Raw genomic sequence first — 20,033 nt, forward strand, 5'->3', positions numbered from 1 at the left:
GGGCCAGATGCCATTCACGTTCAGATGCTGGCACACCTTTCTCCGGCGGGCAAAAGCTTCCTTCTTCGTACCTACAATCGCGTCTGGACCGACGGTCAAGTCCCCAGGCGTTGGCGTGACGCCGTTGTTGTTCCTATACCCAAACCCGGGATGGATAGACACCTTCCTTCTAGTTACCGCCCCATTTCTCTTACAAGCTGTGTCTGTAAGGTGATGGAGCACATGGTTAATGTTCGGTTAGTCTGGAGTATTGAATCTCGATGACTACTTACTAATGTCCAATGTGGCTTTCGTCGCCGCCGCTCCACTGTTGACCACCTTGTGACCTTGTCGACATTCGTCATGAACAACTTTTTGCGAAGGCGCCAAACGGTAGCAGTGTTCTTCGACTTGGAGAAGGCTTATGATACCTGTTGGAGAGGAGGTATCCTCCGCACTATGCACAGGTGGGGCCTACACGGTCGCCTGCCCCTTTTTATTGATTCCTTTTTAACGGAACGAAAGTTTAGGGTACGTGTGGGTTCCGTATTGTCCGACGTCTTCCTCCAGGAGAACGGAGTGCCTCAGGGCTCCGTCTTGAGCGTAGCCCTTTTTGCCATCGCGATCAATCCAATTATGGTTTGCATTCCACCTAATGTCTCAGGCTCTCTCTTTGTTGATGACTTCGCAATCTACTGCAGTGCCCAGAGAACATGCCTCCTGGAGCGCTGCCTTCAGCGTTGTCTAGACAGCCTCTACTCATGGAGCGTGGCAAATGGCTTCCGGTTCTCTGAAGAGAAGACGGTTTGTATCAACTTTTGGCGATATAAAGCGTTCCTTCCGCCATCCTTACATCTCGGTCCTGTTGTTCTCCCATTCGTGGACACAACTAAGTTTCTAGGGCTCACGTTGGACAGGAAACTGTGTTGGTCTCCACATGTCTCTTATTTGGCGGCCCGTTGTACATGTTCCCTTAATGTCCTAAGAGTTCTTAGCGGTTCATCTTGGGGAGTGCATCGCACTGTCCTGCTTCGCTTGTATCGGTCCATAGTCCGGTCGAAGCTGGATTATGGGAGCTTCGTCTACTCGTCCGCTCGGCCATCCCTCTCACGCCGTCTCAACTCCATGCACCATCGGGGGTTACGTCTTGCGACTGGAGCCTTCTACACTACACTTCTACACTAGTCCTGTAGAGAGTCTTTATGCTGAAGCTGCCGAATTACCATTGACCTACCGGCGCGACGTACTACTGTGTCGGTATGCCTGCCGGCTGTTGTCTATGCCCGACCACCCCTCTTACGAGTCCTTCGCCGATTCTCTCGACCGTCAGTACGGGTTGTATGTGTCTGCCCTGCTGCCCCCCGGAGTCCGCTTCCGTCGCCTGCTTCGACAATTGGATTTCGCCCTCCCTACCACCTTCAGAGAGGGTGAGAGCCCGACACCACCTTGGCTCCAGGCTCCGGTTCATATTTATCTCGACCTCACCTCACTCCCGAAGGAGGGTACTCCGGCTGCAGTGTATTGCTCACGGTTTGTCGAACTTCGTGCTCGCCTTGCCGGTCACACCTTTATTTACACCGATGGCTCCAAAACTGACGATGGTGTCGGCTGTGCCTTTGTCATCGGGGCCGCCACCTTTAAATACCGGCTCCTCGACCACTGTTCGAGGTTTACGGCCGAGCTTTTTGCTCTCCATCAGCCCGTTCAGTATGCCCGCCACCACCACCATTCATCGTACGTACGCTGCTCTGTCTCACTCGGTGCTCTTCAGAGCCTTGGAGCTCCCTATCCGGTCCATCCCTTGATTCAACGGGTACAGCAGTCCCTCCATTCTTTCGCTGATAATGGTGGTTCTGTCAGCTTTCTGTGGGTTCCCGGACATGTAGGAGTGCCTGGGAATGAGGCTGCGGGTGCAGTCCTCCTGCCTCGGCCAGCCTCCCACTGTGTCCCGTCATCTGACATTCGTGGGGATGTATGTAAGAGGCTTGTGTCGTTGTGGTGGGATGCTTGGTCATCCCTCCAAGGAAACAAGCTCCGGGCAGTAAAACTGCTCCCAACTGCTTGGACAACATCCTCCCGACCATCTCGGCGCGAGGAGGTCCTTCTGACCAGGTTGCGGGTTGGGCATTGCCGGTTTAGCCACCGCTACCTGCTCTCCGGTGACCCGGCCCCGCAGTGCCCTTGTGGTCAGGAATTAACAGTGCGCCATGTTTTATTGTCGTGTCCCCGTTTTAGTCAATTTCGTGTTGTCCTGTCCCTGCCATCTACTTCACCGGATGTTTTAGCTGATGACGCTCGAGCAGCTGCTCGTATTCTGCGTTTTATAAATTTAACTGGCTTGTCCAAAGACATTTAACCTTTTTACTTATTTTATCTGCATCTTTGTCAGGTCATTCTGGTGTCCCCCATCCCCTTGAGTTTTAACAGATTCCATGTGCTCTAACAACAGTGACTGTGCGCTAATGACCTCAGCAGTTGAGCGCCCTTAAACCCAACCAAAAAAAAAAAAAAACTCCTTTGTGGATACGTGTGTAGCGAGCACGGGACCCCGAGCTAATGTGGCCTTCCTTCCCTTTCTGCATTTTTCCCCATCCCCCATCTTCGCCCCCCCCCCCTCACCTCCGCCTCTTTCCTTCCCTTTCTCCTCCTCTGGGAGTATGTTTTGTGCCTACATCCGGAGATGGACGCTCGAAACTGTAACAAATTCTTTGCTTTCTCCGCTTGCAAGTCTTCGTCCTTGCTTTGTTCTTCTCTTTTCCTTTCCTCTTGTCTTTGCCCTTTTCTCCGCTGCGGCGTTTGAGACCTCTCTTCTTTCCTTTCCCTTTCTCTTTTTTCCTCCCTGTGCGTGTCTGATGGCCGAAACACGCATTTACATGCATAGCCGGTGATGGGGTAACGTGTCATTCTCCGCCCTGGGTAGACAGGTAGGACATGTACGTAACCCCTGGTAATGGCCAGGCCCAGGGAGGGGTGATTACCAGAGCTGATAACTTCTGAAAGTGCCGATTGGTCCCTCTGTCCGTTTGTTGGGAGGTGTGACCTGAGGTGTGAACAATCACCAAAGGCGGGAGTGCCCTCGGAGAGGGCCCCCACAAGGAAGGAGCATGCCATCGGAGACGCCGGTAATCATGGGGATACTTTCGCAATGGTTTCCTCTTCTACTATGTCAGCTCACAAGCGTAAAATCAATGAGTCTCAGCCACAGACAGTCCTTCCATCGTTGCCACAGTTGCTTGTTGTTCCTCGGTCTGACAAAGGTCACGACTTCTCCACGGTCAACCCTTTCATTATTCAGAAAGGTGTCGACGCAATTGCAGGTCCTGTAAAGTCTTGTTCCAGATTACGAAATGGCACCTTGTTGTTAGAAACAGTCAGTGCCCTCCAGGCACAAAAATTGCTGCGTACTTCAATGCTACACACCTTCCCTGTCCAGGTGGAACCGCACCGTACTTTAAATTCATCACGTGGGGTCGTTTATACATGCTCCCTCGACTGATTGTCTAACGAGGAAATTCAACACTACCTGTCTGACCAGGGCGTAACGGCAGTTCATAGTCATGAAAAGGGTTGACTCGAACATCATTCCAACCCATACTGTCTTCTTGACATTTGACAATATTCAACTCCCATCGAAAATCAAAGCAGGCTATGAGAATTTCCGTTCGCCCTTACATCCCAAACCCTACGTGTTGCTATTGGTGTCAGCGGTTCAATCACACCGGCCAGTCCTGTTCCAACCCGGCGAAATGTGTTACATGTGCCAAGGATGCCCATGAGGGTGCTTGTCCACCTCCATCCCCTCGCTGCATCAACTGTATGGGTGACCACGCTGCTTCCTCTCGAGATTGCCCCATTTTTAAAGACTAAAAGCTCATCCAGGAAATCAGAGTGAAGGAAAAGGTGTCGACCTTTGCTGCTCGAAAATTATTCGCCAGTCGACAGCCCACCATGCCTCAGACAGCAAAATACAGCACTGTCCTTGCCTCTCCTCGGCCAACAAAGGAGGCGGCCACGCAGACTCGTGACCTTACCTTTCGTGCCACGGTCGTCCGATCGGCCAGTGCAAAGATCGCCTGTTCAACCTCCCCACTTTCGCCTGCCCACTCTATGGCTCACCCTTCATTGGGTTCTGCTAAATCTCGAGCCCAAAAGTCAGACACCAAGACTTCGAAAAAAGAGCATACTCGTGAAGATTTTTTACGTACCCCATCATCACAACCATCGGTTCCTCCTTCATCTAAACATCATATTTCCAAGAAGGCTAGTAAGAAACCAGTTCATCTCCTTCTCCGCCAAGGCATGTCTCACCTACAGCACCACGTGGCGGTAATCGCCCTCGGCCATCATCTGTGTCGCCGAGGCGCACTGCTGGTGGCCGATCAACCGGCCGATTGCTGGTGGCAGGAGCTGCTCCTGGACAACCTATGGATCAGGATCTTCTGCCTTTGGCTGAATGCCATTCCATGCTGTCGGTCGTAAGCTCTGAGCAGTCGCTGAGTTGATGGCAACCTTGGTCACATTCCTCCATTTTCTGTTCACCCTATGTCCATTATCCACTGGAATATCCACGGCCTTCGAGCCAATCGAGATGAATTGTCGATCCTCTTACGATCTTACTCGCCAGTCATCTTCTGTCTTCAGGAAACAAAGCTGCGTCCCCATGACGGCTTTGTTCTCCCCCATTTTCAGTCCATCCAATTTGATCTCGCCTCTGTTGAAGGCACTACAGCACATGGACTCATGATTCTTCTCCATGATACTCTCCTATCACCCACTCTACTTAAACACTTCCTTCCAAGCTGTCGCTGTCCGTCTTTCCCTTTCTGGATATACCTTTTCTCTTTGTAATGTACACATTACATCGTCCACAACAATGGCACGTGCTGATCTCCTTCATCTTTTTGGTCAGCTTCCACCCTTCTACTTGCTGGTTGGGGACTTCAATGCGCACCACCCACTTTGGGGATCTCCACATCCTTGTCCGCGTGGCTCACAATTGTTAGACGTCTTCCACCAAGCGGATCTATTTTGCCTCAACACTGGGGACCCTACATTTTTGTCTGCCTCCACGACAAATTTCTCTCATTTGGACCTTTCGGTCAGTACTGTTCCGCTAGCTCGGCGCTACGAATGGTTCGCCCTTGATGATACACACTCGAGTGACCACTTTCCATGTGTCCTTAAACTGCAGCCTCAAAAGCCATATATGCGCCCGCGACGCTGGAAGTTTGGCCAAGCCGATTGGACATTTTTTCGTTTCTAGCGACATTCGATGGCCGTCACTTTCCTAGCGTCGACGATAAGGTCACACATATTACAGACGTAATTTTTACAGCTGCGGAACGTTCAATACCACGCACCTCCGCATTGCCCCAGCGCCCTCCAGTTCCTTGGTGGAACGCGGCATGCCGTGACGCAATACGTGAGCGGCGACGTGCTCTTCGCGTTTTCCGCCACCATCCTACTTTGGGCAACTGTATCCGCTATAAGCAGTTCCGTGCGCGATGCCGTCGTGTCATCCGCGATAGCAAGAAGGAAAGCTGGAAATTCTTTACTAGCTCATTTAACACCTTCACTCCCTCCTCGGAAGTCTGGAGTCGGATTCGACGGTTCTCTGGCGCGCCTAGTTTCTCCCCGGTCTCTGGGCTCACTGTCGCGCATGATACATTAGTGGACCCGTCGCAATTTCTAACTCATTGGGTCAACACTTTGCTGAGATTTCGAGCTCTTCAAATTACCCGCCAGCGTTTCTCCCGAAGAAACGTGCAGCGGAAGTGCGACATCTTGCTTTCTCCTCTCAAAATCGCGAAAGCTACAATACTGTTTTCTCCATGCGGGAACTCCAACATGCACTCTCTTCTTCTCGCTCCTCCGCCCCAGGACCGGATGGTATCCACGTCCAAATGTTGCTGCATTTATCAACCCATAGTCTGCGTTACCTCCTTCGCCTTTATAATCGAATTTGGACCGACAGTACTTTTCCCAGACGATGACGGGAAGCTATCGTCGTTCCTGTTCCGAAACCTGGAAAGGACAAACATCTCCCCTCTAGTTATCGCCCCATTTCTCTCACGAGTAACGTCTGTAAGGTTTTGGAGCGTATGGTGAATTACCGTTAGCGTGGTGGCTGGAGTCTCGCAGTCTTTTAACACCTGCCCAATGCGGATTCCGAAAGCATCGTTCTGCAGTTGACCATCTTGTTGCTCTCTCCACTTATATCATGAACAATTTTCTCCGGAAACGCCAAACAGTAGCAATATTTTTTGATCTGGAGAGAGCATACGATACCTGTTGGAGGACAGGCATCCTCTGCACAATGTTCTCTTGGGGCTTTAGAGGTCGGCTGCCCCTTTTTCTTCGCGAATTTATGGCAGAGCGCACAATTAGGGTGCGGGTGAACACTACTCTCTCCCGTACTTTCTCCCGAGAAAACGGGGTACCCCAGGGCTCCGTGCTGAGTGTTGTACTGTTTGCCATTGCCATTAATCCAATTATGGATTGTCTCCTTCCTGATGTCTCGGGCTCCCTCTTTGTGGACGATTTTGCGATCTACTACAGCTCTCAACGGACCAGCCTTCTTGAACGACGTCTTCAAGGATGTCTCGATCGCCTCCACTCTTGGAGCATCGAAACCGGCTTCCGTTTTTCTCCCAGTAAGACCGTTTGTGTTAATTTTTGGCGACGTAAGGAGTTTCTTCCGCCCTTCTTACATCTAGGTCCTGTCAACCTTCCGTTTTCAGACGTCGCTTAATTCTTGGGTATTATGTTTGACAGAAAACTGTGCTGGTCCTCCCACGTTTCCTATCTTTCGGCTCGCTGTCTGTGATCCCTTAACACCCTCCGTGTCCTGAATGGTACCTCCTGGAGAGCGGACCGAGTGGTCCTTCTCCGCCTCTATCGCGCCTTAGTGCGCTCGAAATTGGACTGTGGAAGCATAGTCTACTCCTCCGCTCGGCCGTCTATTCTTCGGCGTCTCGACTCTATCCACCACCGTGAATTACGTTTAGTGTCTGGAGCTTTTTACACCAGCCCTGTGGAGAGCCTTTATGCCGAGACTGCTGAACCTCCGCTGTCCAGTCGGCGAGCAGTCCTTCTGAGTCGTTATGCTAGCCATCTGTCTTCCATGCCTGCTAATCCAGCCATGACCTTTTTTTCGACGCCTCCTTTGATATAGGGTATGCAGGCCGCCCCTCCTCCCTACTACCACCGGGAGTCCGCTTCAGTCATCTGCTCCATTCTCTTTCCTTCCGCTTTCCTAAAACCACCTCGACAACTTGGGGTACAGCACCGCCTTGGCTCCGTCCCCAGATCTGCCTGCTCCGTGACCTTTGTCGATTTCCCAAGGATGGTACCCCTTCACTTGTTTATTGTCGGGCATTTGCTGCTCGATGTGCACAAATGACTGACGCCACATTTGTTTACACCGACGGCTCGAAAACATCGTTAGGTGTAGGGAGTGCCTATATTGTTGGTGACACCCCAAATCACTTTCTGCTTCCCGACCAGTGTTCGGTTTATACTGCGGAGCTTTACGCTGTTCTCCAGGCTGTCCACTACATCCGCCGCCATCAGCGGATACAGTACGTTATCTGCTCAGATTCTCTCAGCTCTCTCCTCAGTCTCCAAGCTCTTTATCCTTTGCACCCTCTGGTCCACCGGATTCAGGACTGTCTGCGCTTGCTCCACCTGGGGGGCGTCTCGGTGGCGTTCCTCTGTCTCCCGGGACACGTTGGTATCTGTGGCAATGAGGCGGCCGATATTGCAGCGAAGGCTGCAGTCTCTCTTCCTCGGCCAGCTATTCAATCGATTCCCTTCGCCGATCTACGGAGCGTTTTATGTCGTCGTGTTCTTCAATTATGGCACGCACATTGGTCGACACTTCCCCATAATAAATTGTGGGACGTGAAAGCTCTTCCCTGTGCTTGGACCTCTTCCTCCCGAACGCGTCGTCGGGAGGAGGTAATTTTAACTAGACTCCGGATAGGGCACTGTCTTTTTAGCCATAGACATCTTTTAAGCGGCGATCCTCCCCCACTCTGTCCCCACTGTTCTCAGCTGTGGACGGTAAGACACCTTTTAATTGAGTGCCCCTATGTTACTCAGTTACGCGCCCGTCTACAGCTGTCGCCTGATATATCGTCAATTTTAGCAGATGACACGCGCTCGGCCGATCGCGTTGTCGAGTTTATTAGTGCCAGTGAGATGTCAGTCATTTGAAGCTCTTTTTGGGGACAACCAACCCCCTTTCTGTAGTGGATTTTGAAGCTCTCCTTCTGCTTTTAGTTTCTCCTATTTTTTTAGTTTTCCCATTGCTGCTGCTTTCCATTTCCGTTTTTACCGTTGCCTAAGTCACAGACCAGGCGCTAATGACCATAGCAGTTTTGCGCCCTAAAAAACCAAAACAAAAAAATTAAAGTGCTCAAACCCGGCAAATACCGGCTTGATGTGGACAGCTATCGGCCCATCAGCCTCACCAACGTTCTTTGTAAGCTGTTAGAACGTATAGTAAGTCGGTGGTTGTTGGGTCCAGGAGTCACGTGGCTTACTGGCGCCAAGGTCGCTCTACCACTGATAATGTAGTTTCCTTAGTCTGCCATCTAGGCTGTCTTCTTTGATTTATGAAAAGCTTACAACGCGACCTGGCGACATATCCTTGCCACTTTATATGATTGGGATCTCTGGGGGCTCGCTCCCGATTTTTATCAAACATTTCTTACAGCTCAGTACTTTCCACATCAAAGTTGGTCCCTCCCATAGTCTCTCCTCCCCCTCCCCCCCTCCTATCCAGGAGATAGGGGTCCCACAGGACTCTGTATTGAGTGTATCTGCTTTTAGTGGCCATGAAGTCTAGCATCAGCTGTTGGGTCATCTGTCTCACTTTATCTGTATGCAGACGACTTAGACAGAAGTCTTCTGGTCCGCCACTACTGGTGTTGCTTAGCAGTCCTATAGGTTTATTACATCAGCATAAACAGCTATTGGTAAGAATTTTCAACAGTCAGCATATATTTTAACTCTACCCAATTTTAACTCGGTCAATGTGAAATGTCAGCTATCTTTATTGCATCAAAATATTCGAGGAGTGAGAAATAAAATTAATGAATTAACTATCTGCATAGATGAATGTCTTCAAACCCAGCTGACATAATCTGCCTCTCTGAACATCATGTGACCACTGGTATAGAACTTTCTAATGTTACAGGGTTTAGGTTAGCATCTCACTTTTGTAGATCAGGAATGGAGAGAGGAGGAGTTGCCACATTCATCAGGAACTGTCATAAATTTAAGAACATAGAAATTCATAAATTTTGCCTAGAACAGCTTAAGGAAGCATGCGCAACAGAATTAGAATTTCACAAAAAATCCTTCATAATATTGTGTATCGAGCACCTGAAGGTAACTTTAATCTGTTTGTAAACCACCTTGAAGCTGTACTGGCCCATTTAACAACCAAAAACAAAGAAATAGTGGTTGCTGGTGATTTCAACATAGATATCCTTAAAGACTCTACCAATAAGAACTTATTTGAGTTAGTAACACTAGCATTCAACTTAATTCTCACTGCAAAGTTCCCCACTACGGTAGCCACTTGCTCACAAACAGCCATTGATAACATCTTTATAGAAAAGTCCAATGAACAAAATCATATTACAAAATCAATAGTCAATGGCCTCTCAGACCATGACATGCAGTTCCTTCGGTTAAATGTTAATACTGGACAGGATATAAAATTTGTTAAATCTGAGCTCAAGAGGGTACTCAATCAGCCAAAAATTGATTTTTTTTGGGACACTCCTCAGACACATTCACTGGACTGATTACAGTGCTAATGGCAGGAATGAAAAACATAACAATTTTGCTAATAGTGCTTACCTTATTCGAACACGGTTTCACCCAAAATTTACCAAGGTTAGAACAGTCTACAAAGAAGCCATGGATTACTCAAGGAATAGAGGTATCTTGTAAAACAAAAAGAAAACTGTATCTGTCAATCCAAAACAGTTCTGACGTTGTTGCTATTGCACATTACAAGAAATACTACAAAATGTTAGAGACTGTAATACAGATTTCAAAGCAAATATATTACAAGTAAAAGATAGTCATATCAGATAGCAAAATAAAGACAATATGGGATATAGTGAAGGAGACCAGTAGAACCAGACATGAAGAGGAACAAATAGCATAAAGAGTAAATGATACATTGGTGACTGATATGTATAGTGTTGCAGAACTTTTTAACAAACATTTTATAACTGTTACTGAAAAGATGGGGTTGTCAGGTTCGGTAGATGCTATGGAATACCTCAGACCAGACATTTCAAGTAACTTCCATAATATGAATTTGACCCTCACTACCCCAACAGAAATGTCTATCATAAAATCTTTAAAATCAAAAACATCTAGTGGGTATGATGAAATATCAACAAAGTTAATTAAAGAATGTGATTCTGAGCTAAGTAACATATTAAGCTATCTGTATAACCAGTCATTTATCAGTGGAATATTTCCTGAATGAATGGCTGAAATATGCTGAAGTTAACCCACTGTTTCCATCCAATTTTGCTGTTACCAGCATTCTCAAAAATTTTAGAAAAAGTAATGTACATTCGGCTTTATAACCATCTTATCTCAAATAAGTAGGTCGCAGTTTGAATTTCTAAAAAGGCTCTGATATTGAGAAGGCTATCTACACTTGGTGAAAATGTGCTAAATTCATTAGACAAAAAATTGCAGACAACTGGTATATTTTGTGACCTGTCAAAGGCATTTGACTGTAAATCACAATATCCTTTTAAGTAAATTAGATTATTAGTGTAACAGGAAATGCTGCAAAATGGTTCATATCTTATGTCTGGCAGGAAACAAAGGGTGTTGTTAGGAAAGAGACATGGATCAAGCTATCAGGCATCATCCAACTGGGAACTAATTACGTGTGGGGTCCTACAAGGTTCCATTTTGGGGCCCCTTACTTTTTCTTGTGTATATCAATGAACTTTCATCAGTAACATTACCAGATGCCAAGTTCATATTGTGTGCCAATGATACAAACATTGCAATAAATAGCAAATAAAGTGCTGTCTTAGAAAGATCGGCTAATAAAATATTTGTGGACATTAATCGCTGGTTCCTCGCCAATTCTTTGTCACTAAACTTTGAAAAAAACACACTACATGCAGTTCAGAACTTGTAAGGGGTGTCCCACGACTATATGTCTAACATATGACAAGAAGACAGAAGTGGACAGTGTTAAATTCCTGGGATTACAGCTTGATAATAAATTCAACTGGGTTTAGCACACCACAGAACTGCTGAAGTGTCTTAACAAATCTGTTTGCAATAAGAATTTTGTCAGATATACGAGATATAAAAATGAAAAAGCTGGCATACTATGGTTACTTTCATTCCATAATGTCATATGGGATTATTTTTTGGGGTAATCTATCAAGCCAAGCTAAAGTTTCCAGGCACAAAAACGTGCAATAAGAGTTATATGTGGTGTGAACTCGAGAACATCCTGCAGAAGCCTGTTTGGGGAACTAGGGATACTAACTAATGCTTCCCAATATATTTATTCCTTAATGAAATTTGTCATTTAAAATATCACTTTTTCAAACCAACAGCTCAATTCATGGAATCAATTCTAGAAATAATAATAATCTTCACAAGGATTTAAAGTCACTTAGTCCTGTACAAAAAGGTGTGCATTATTCAGGAACACACATTTTCAATAACTTGCCAGCAGCCATAAAAAGCTTAACAGGCAATGAAATTCAGTTTAAGAAAAGCCTAAAGGATTTATTGGTGGCCAACTCCTACTCCATTGATGAATTTCTCAGTAAAACCAACTGATTTGTGTAAATATATCTAAGTACAATATAACTTCTGCGCCATATCAGTGCAGTGATATGTTCATTGTAAATAAGTATTATAGTAGTTGTATTGCATGTTTATTAACTTGCAAATAAACTTTATTTTAAATTCAGTATATTAGTATTTGTAAAATGACTCATATAGTGGTCATTAAAAAATGACTATCAATCCACCTGGGACCTGTGGAATGGTACATTAGCTTATTTGTTTTAGTTGTAAATATTTGTCATGTATTGTTGTTTTTCTGACATGTTCCACATCCTGGAGGACCACCTCCTCACTATGTATCAATTGACATGAAAGTAAATCTAATCCACAAGGGCCCTAGCCCACGGTTTCCAGTTTTCAGCTGCGAAGTCGTGTCATACATTTGTCGGCGTCATAATGTTCATCGGGAACGAGAACTTTACCTTAATGGCGATCCACTCGCTGTAGTGGAGACCTATAGATTCTTAGGACTGGTTTTCGACGCCTAATTGACTTGGCATTCTCACCTTCGTCAGCTTAAGCGGAAGTGCTGGCAGCACCTTAATGCCCTCAGGAGGCACAGATAGCTCTACGCTGCTGTAGCTTTACAGAGCCCTTTTTCAATCCCGCCTTGACTATGGGAGTCTGGTTTATGGTTCGGCGTCGCCCTCAGCGTTGCGTTTATTCGACCCAGTGCACTACTGTGGTGTTCAGTTAGCGACAGGAGCTTTTAGGATTAGTCTGCTGACCAGCGTCCTTGTGGAATCTGGGGTCCCTCCATTGAAGGTTAGGCGTGCACAACTGCTCGCCAGTTACGTTGCACACATACATAGTTCCTGTGAGCATCTGCATTACTGTCTCCTTTCCCAACCGACGGCAGTTCATCTCCCGCATCGGATGTCCAGGTCAGGGCTTAAGATTGCAGTTTGCATCAGATATCGTCTGTCTGAAGAGGAGTCCATGCCTTTACCATCTATACTCGAAGCCTATTCATGTACACCTCTATGGTGTTCACCTAGGCCGAAGCTTTGCCTAAACTTTTCACATGGACCTAAGAACTCGGTGAACCCTGAAGTTCTCCACTCACTTCCTCTCGAGTCTTGACATGTACTGGGACCATAAAGTGGTTTACACTGATTGTTCAGTGGCTGATGGTCACGTTGATTTGGTGTATGTTCATGGCATGGAGAACATATTGAACAGCACTCCCTGCCAGGTGGCTGCAGTATTTTCACTGCAGAGCTGGTAGCAATTTCACGTGGTCTTGAGTGCATCTACTCATGCCCTGTCAAGTCGTTTCTTCTCTGTACTGACTCCTTGAGCAGTCTACAAGCTATCGACCAGTTCTACCCCCACCATCGTTTGATAGCAACCACCCAGGAGTCCATCTATGCACTGGAATGGTCCAGTCGTTCCGTGGTGTATGTGTGGAGCTCAGGCCATGTTGGAATCCCAGGAAATGAACTAGCAGACAGTCTGGCCAAACAGGCTATACGGAAACCGCTTCTGGAGACCAGCATCCCTGTAAATGACCTGTGATCATTATTACGCCGCAAGGTTTTTCAGCTTTGGGAAACGGATTGGCATAGTCTCGGTAAGCACAACAAACTGTCATTAAGGAGACTACAAATGTGTGGAAGACCTCCATGCAGGCCTCTCGCACGGATTCTGTGGTTCTGCTGGCTCCGCATTGGCCATATGCGGCTCACACATGGCTACTTCCTCCGTCGCGAGGACCCATCTTATTACGGCTCACATGATTGTTGTCCACATCTTGCTGGACTGCCCAATTCTAGCCCCTCTGCGGCGGACTTTCAACCTTCCCAGCACCCTACCTTCGGTGTTGGGTGACAGTGCCTCAACAGCAGATTTAGTTGTCCGTTTTATTCGTAAGGGGTTTTTTACAGTACCATCTAAGGGTGGGCATTTAGCCTTCTGAGGCCGCCACCCTCCCTCCATTTTAACTCTGTCGCCCTTTCTTTGCATTTGTTTGTCTTGGTGGCCGTCTTTCTCCCTACATGTGTTCATCTCGCCTTGTTTTTTTGGGGTGGACATTTTGTGTTGCAGAGTGGCTGGCTCATCCTCTTTATTATTGATCAGCCAGCCCAGACCATCTGCTCTATGGTTTTAATACCTTCTGCTTTTAGTTGTGTTTCCCCGTTTTTTGTTCCATTCATTCCATTCGTTTTTAGGTGTGGTTCCCAATTCCTTTCCCTTTTACTTTCTCAAATGTACCTTGGGTGTTTTTTTTACCTTGAGCCTTGCTTGCGTCAGGAGCAAGGGACTGATGACCCTGTACTTCGGCCCCTTTATACCTCAAACCAACAAACAGTGGCTAGACTGGACTGAAAAAATTGGACTTCGTAAAAAATTTTGGCTTTGTACAGGCACAGAGGACCGCGCAATTCATCGCCCAACAAACCAAACATTATAATCATATTGTTAGACAAATGTCAACGGACAGTGCAAACTGCAGGAGGAAGTGCTGCTGGGCAGTGTCAGGGCTTAACCCACACAGGCAAAGAAACGATACGAAACCGCGGCAGATACGAAAACCACGACTAATTGTAACAAGCGTGTGGGATCTGTCATTTGCCCTGTAAGTTGATTTGCATAGTTTTGTACAGTTGTCTGTTCTGGGGCTTCTACGAATTTTGTCGCTATTGAGACTACTATAGTCAGCAGGTGCATTCCCTTTGACAATTACTTTTGGCGGTACGTAAACTAAAGAAACTTGATCAGTATCGACCGTGACAAATCCTACATGTTATAGGGATGTTCTTGACTGGTTTCATGTTTAGTTCAAATGATTAGCGATTTCAATCTTAAAATAACATGCCAAGGTAGTGAATATGCACGAGATAGTCTTGATGGTCTCGCTAACGTCACATTTTTCATTTAGTCAACTGCCACTTTCACAATTGGTTTTGATCATCTGATGACTTTACTAGACTATAAACGACAGCACCATCTGCAGTCTAATAGGGCTGCTCAGATTGTCTCCTAAATCGGTAATGTAGATCAGGAACTACAAAGTGCCTATGAAACTTCCTTGGGAAACAACAGGTATTACTCGTACTTCTGTTTTACTCGATGACTTTCCGTTAGTTATTACTGTGAGCCATCTGACAGCAAATCACGAATCCCGTCGCATAACTAAGACGATACTCCATAGGAACGCAATTTGACAAGAAGTCGCTTACGAGAAAAGGTGTCAAACACCAACTGAAAATCTAACAATATAGAATAAGTTTGGCATTCCCATTACTTCGTGAGGCTGAAGAGTTAATTGTGTTTTACAAGGACAATCTTTCCTGACTGTTTTGGTTATTTGCCAATCGTTTTCTTAGGGTTGATTGATAATGTTAGAGTACAGTATATGTTCCAAAATCCTACGGGAGATAGTCAGTGATATGGGTCTAGAATTCAGCGGATTACTATTATTTCCTTTATTGAGTATTGGTGTGACATGGGCAGTTATCCAGCCTTTAGGTACAGATGTTTAGGTGAGCTATGGGTTGTATATGATTGCTAAGTGTCAGGCTACTCTAAAAGGAACCTGACTGGTTCGCAATTTGCACCAGAGGTCTTGCCTTCATTAAGTGGTTTAAGCTGGTTCGCTAATCATATTGGCAGCTGTTCCAGATTCTAATTCTGGAATACTTACTTCGTAGTCTTTGCTGAAGGAATTTCGGAAAACCGCGTTTGGTAACTGGTTTAGTGGCACTGTTATCAATTACATGGCCATTGTTATCTTACAGTAAAGCTAGTGATTGCATCTTGCCACTTTACATACGACCAGAATTTATTTGGGTTTTCTGCTAGATTGTATCTTGTTGCGCCCACGAACTAGGAATTAAATTTCCTTAACATCCTATAGTCAAAGGTTTCCTTAACATCCTATAGTCAAAGGTTTCCTTAACATCCTATCGTCAAAGGTTACATTCGACTCTTTAGTGTGGCTACAATTTTGTATCGGCCATCGCGTGGATTTGTTGAGATGGGCAGCCCATCTGAAATGAGTTGCCCAACCTCGCAACTGCTGAGAATGAGAGCCGTTATAGACTATCATCTTTGTATGAATTTCCATTCGTGATAAATATTCGAAAACAGCGAATTTTGTGATAGTATATTATTCTTAAATTCGAACGGCACGAGACCACTAAGTGCTGAGTACAAATTTGTTGTGTACATGAAGTTAATTTATTTTCGTCGGCTCGACTGCGCACTAATATCCATAGGACTTTCTGCTGCCATTTTAGTCCAACGAGTCTGTTTTTTTGCAGCTGTTTGATTTTTCTCGTGTATGGCCTACAGATTTAAAGACCATATTCAGGGAGGACACTTTCTTAGGCATGCTTCATAAATGGAATGCCTTAAGTACAGTTGCTGCCCTTCCACCAATGGGTGGCGCCTGCAATGCGTATAGCTACTACAGTGATAATTCATTTAAAAATGTAATCCCTCCACATAAGGTTTCGTCTTTTATGTTAGCTTAAAGAGGACTGTTACTCGTTTCTCCGGCCAAAATTTGTTTCCTCAGCTGGTCATAGGTTAGGGGTACCACTGTCACTTATCGTAACGTAAATATTTGATATTTGTTTTGTAGTTTTCATTTCTCCTAGGCTAAATGCTGTGGAACACAGCTATTGGTATGGTACTGACTACAGATTTCTCAATTTTTTCTTTCATGCACTCTGATTTCTATCGTAAGTGTGCTAATTTGATGTGTTTCTTAAGTTTCTACTGTGTCTATAAATGTCTGCGTTAGTTTAGACGTAGCTTGCAGTGTGTTAGAACCGCCCGTATCTTGTGTAGTCCAGTAAAATCGCTTAAATTACCAGGCTAGTAAAACGCGTCAGTGCTTGCGATCGCATAAGGGGAAACGACAGAGTGACTGTCGCAGAAACCATATATTTTATTACAGAAGTATAATGTATATAAATTGAAGAATTATTCCCCAAACTTTATGCGCAAACTCCAGAAAGTAACGATTCTGTGAGCGTTTGAAGCTGAAGCATACGATGAACTGGAAAGTTACAAACACAAGACGCCATTGTCACAAGTCGTTATCGATGCTCTCACCTCCATTAATACTGATCTGAGAAAACCCGATTTGCTCGAGCGTTGTTTGCGCGATTTTATTCAAAATGTGAACAAAAGTTTTAAGTCTCATTCGGAGATACGCTCCAAAAATAACATCCAGCCGAAGAGAAAGCTTCAAATTTGGCCTTATGTCTACCCAGTGTATGCTATACTACAGTAGTGTACCTACATGCAAATGCCTTTCATAGCAAAATCGGCGATGAAATCCCTGATTCTATGGAGGTAGACGCCAGCGGCGAAAAGGGCTTAGAGGACGAAAAGGAGGGCTTACCAAGCCAAAGTAGCAGAAAGCGGCCATCCACTACCTGGGGGATAGTAATTATGGACCAGGCATTGATGACGTCCCGTAAGTTTCAAACTTCGTCCCTCTTTCTGTATGATAAATACCTTTTAAACTTTAAACGCGTTTTTCTCAAAACCGTTTTTCGGCGTGGTTGTCGTCGCCCTCGCTAAAATTTTCATTCTGTTTAATGATTGTCTCCCTTGAACCAAATTGAATTTTCTTAAATTCTTTTTCGGCAGGAAAAGATGGTCCAAAAAAATTGCTATTTTTTCAGATATTTATAATTGACCACACAATTTTTGGAAATCCCTACGATGAACTAAACTCTGTAAGTATGAGGGTGATATGTTAATTTAATGTTTCGGATAACCACAACTGGAGTTACAGCGACAACTGTCGATCTACCTCCTTTCAGAGCTGCCCCGATTACACAGTAAAGACAAATATTTTCCAATAAAAATGCCAATAAAAACGTCAATGTATGCTTTGTCCATTGCAGCAAACCCCATTTGTCTACTACATTCCAGTACAGAGGAAAAAAATCCTGAATTAGAGCAATATTTTCGTCCGTCACCCTGTCGTTCCCCCTTAAGTGCTTTCACTATACTGGAAATTGTCATTAGTCGATACATTTGTCACGGCTTCCTTCAGCGTAAAACCCTTCTATTTTTTGCAGCTGCACCTACGGATCTGTGGAGACGCGTCTTGGAAGTGAATGTGCTGGGTCTGAGCATCTGCACCAGAGAAGCAGTGCAGGACATGTTGGCCAGAGGTGTCGACGACGGCTTCATCATCCACATCAGCAGGTAGGCGCTTCATCACGCATTTTGTATTAGAAAATCGTGCGGCAAATCACAGCTCTTAAGTCGATACGTTACACGGAATACTCGCATTGGTGGTGTAATTAAAGAACAAACGGAAGTTCGTAGCATTTTCCATACGTTTAATAAAAATAAGATACACATCAGACTTGAGTACTCACAATACAGGGAGTATCAGAAAGAATCATCCGATTTGGCACGTCTGTATTTCTGAAACTAATAAACATAGACATTGAATTTTTTTTATGAATGGGAAACTTTTCATACCTTTCCAATGGTGTCAAATATGCCCCCTTGAGATGCACGGCATATAGTCAGTGCTGTATTCAAATTGTTCCCACATTGCAGCGAGCATGTCTTGAGTTAGTTTCCACAGCTGCTGTTACCTATGTCCTTGTTAGTAACGGAGACACCCTTTCATAAACCCCCACAAGAAATAATCAGTCATGTCCGGTGACCTAGGAGGCCAGTAACGTAAGACTGAATCATTCGGTCCAGTGTCAACGATCTAACCTTCAGTAATCCTTCGATTTAAAAATTTCCGCACTTCCAGATGCCAGTGTGGTGTCCCATCCTGTTGGTAAATGAAGTCGTTCGAATCACTCCAAGAATGTGGGAAAGAAAGTTCTCAAGCATTTTGAGATACGTGCTTCCTGTGACGGTGTTCGTGGCAAACAGAAATGAACCGTACACCTTTTTCTGTGAAACTGCAGAAAACACATTAAATTTTGAAGAGTCCCTCATGTTTTACAGCTTCAGTTGGTTGTTCCGTACCCCCATTCTCACACTGACGATTCGTCTTTCCATTTAAATGGAATGTTGCCTTGTCACTGAACAATAAGCATGGAATAAAACTGTCATCCTCCATCTTGCCAAGAACGAAACTGCTGAACCCCACATGTTGCTACTTTCATCAGGAGCTTGGGGTAGCTGAATTTTGTATGGTTTCATGTGTAAACGTCGACGCAACAAACGCCATACGGACATTGGGGGCATGTTGAGCTGTCTAGCTGGATGACTAACGGCTTTCTGCGAACTGCTTGTGAAATTGGCGGATGCGTTTGTCAGACATTCGGGGGCAGCCCGGCGATTTGCCTTTAAACAACCAACCTGTTTCTCGGAATTCCTCGTGCCATCGTCTAATGCTCTGTGCTGTTAGAGGATCCGCACCATATCGAGTACGAAAGTAAGGCTGGACAGTTAATATTGACCCACACTGCGCGAAAAGAACACACAATGCTTTCTGTTGTTAAGACACAATTTTTACTAGAACTGAACTGAAGTGGGCGCACAATGCTACCTACGGGGAAACCATGTAAAACTAGTTTGCTCTTGTCAACGGTACGTTGTTCATGCTCACGTCCAAAATAAGTTGATTTTTAAAATCGGATGATTTTTTGAAGACTCTGTATATTCTTTCATTATTTAAGTCTGCCAATGCTGGGATAACTTTAAGATTCCGCGAATGTAGAAATCACGTAGAACTTTTCGGGCCATATTAGGAGCGCATTTTCATCAGGAAAGAAAGCTCCTTGAAGGTTGTTGGACAGAACGGAAAAGACGAAAATCTGATGGCGCAAGTTCAGTGTTTTGTCAGGCAGGATGTGGGTGGACGTTATCGCGGAGTAGCGTCACTTCACGCAGTCTTCCTGCTCGTTATCCCTGGACTGGGTCTGCAATACGTCTTAGTTGTTGAAAGTAAATATCAGCAGTGATGGTTACACCTCGGGGAAGTAATTCGTAGTACAAAAAACCGTCGCTGTTCCACCAGATGCACAACTTTTTTATGGATGCGCACAGGTGTTGCACACAGGCAAATTGATGACGAGCAATCGAAGATGCACAAATGACCACCCACTAATTTTTGTGATTTTGGCTTAGAGCGTGCGGTACCCACACACCCGTTTTCTGAATCAACCGCACTGCGTGAAAATGCACTTAGGTGGAATGATTGATAGTCGTAAGGCACAGAAATGTTCCTTCCGCCATGTTTTTATGCTGCCATC

General features: G+C 45.4%; 1 protein-coding gene across 1 annotated transcript in view; it reads left to right on the forward strand.

Annotated features, from left to right (window-relative positions):
- The window catches only part of LOC124777283 (farnesol dehydrogenase-like), a 53,907-nt gene that overhangs the window by 11,982 nt on the left and 21,892 nt on the right, over positions 1 to 20,033 (forward strand). Inside the window, exon 3 of the mRNA XM_047252628.1 lies at positions 17,883 to 18,012. Coding sequence (XP_047108584.1) covers positions 17,883 to 18,012 — 130 coding nt within the window. The remainder of the gene's footprint in view (positions 1 to 17,882; positions 18,013 to 20,033) is intronic.

The sequence above is a fragment of the Schistocerca piceifrons genome, chromosome 2 (assembly GCF_021461385.2).
Source record: "Schistocerca piceifrons isolate TAMUIC-IGC-003096 chromosome 2, iqSchPice1.1, whole genome shotgun sequence".
Taxonomy (NCBI): domain Eukaryota; kingdom Metazoa; phylum Arthropoda; class Insecta; order Orthoptera; family Acrididae; genus Schistocerca; species Schistocerca piceifrons.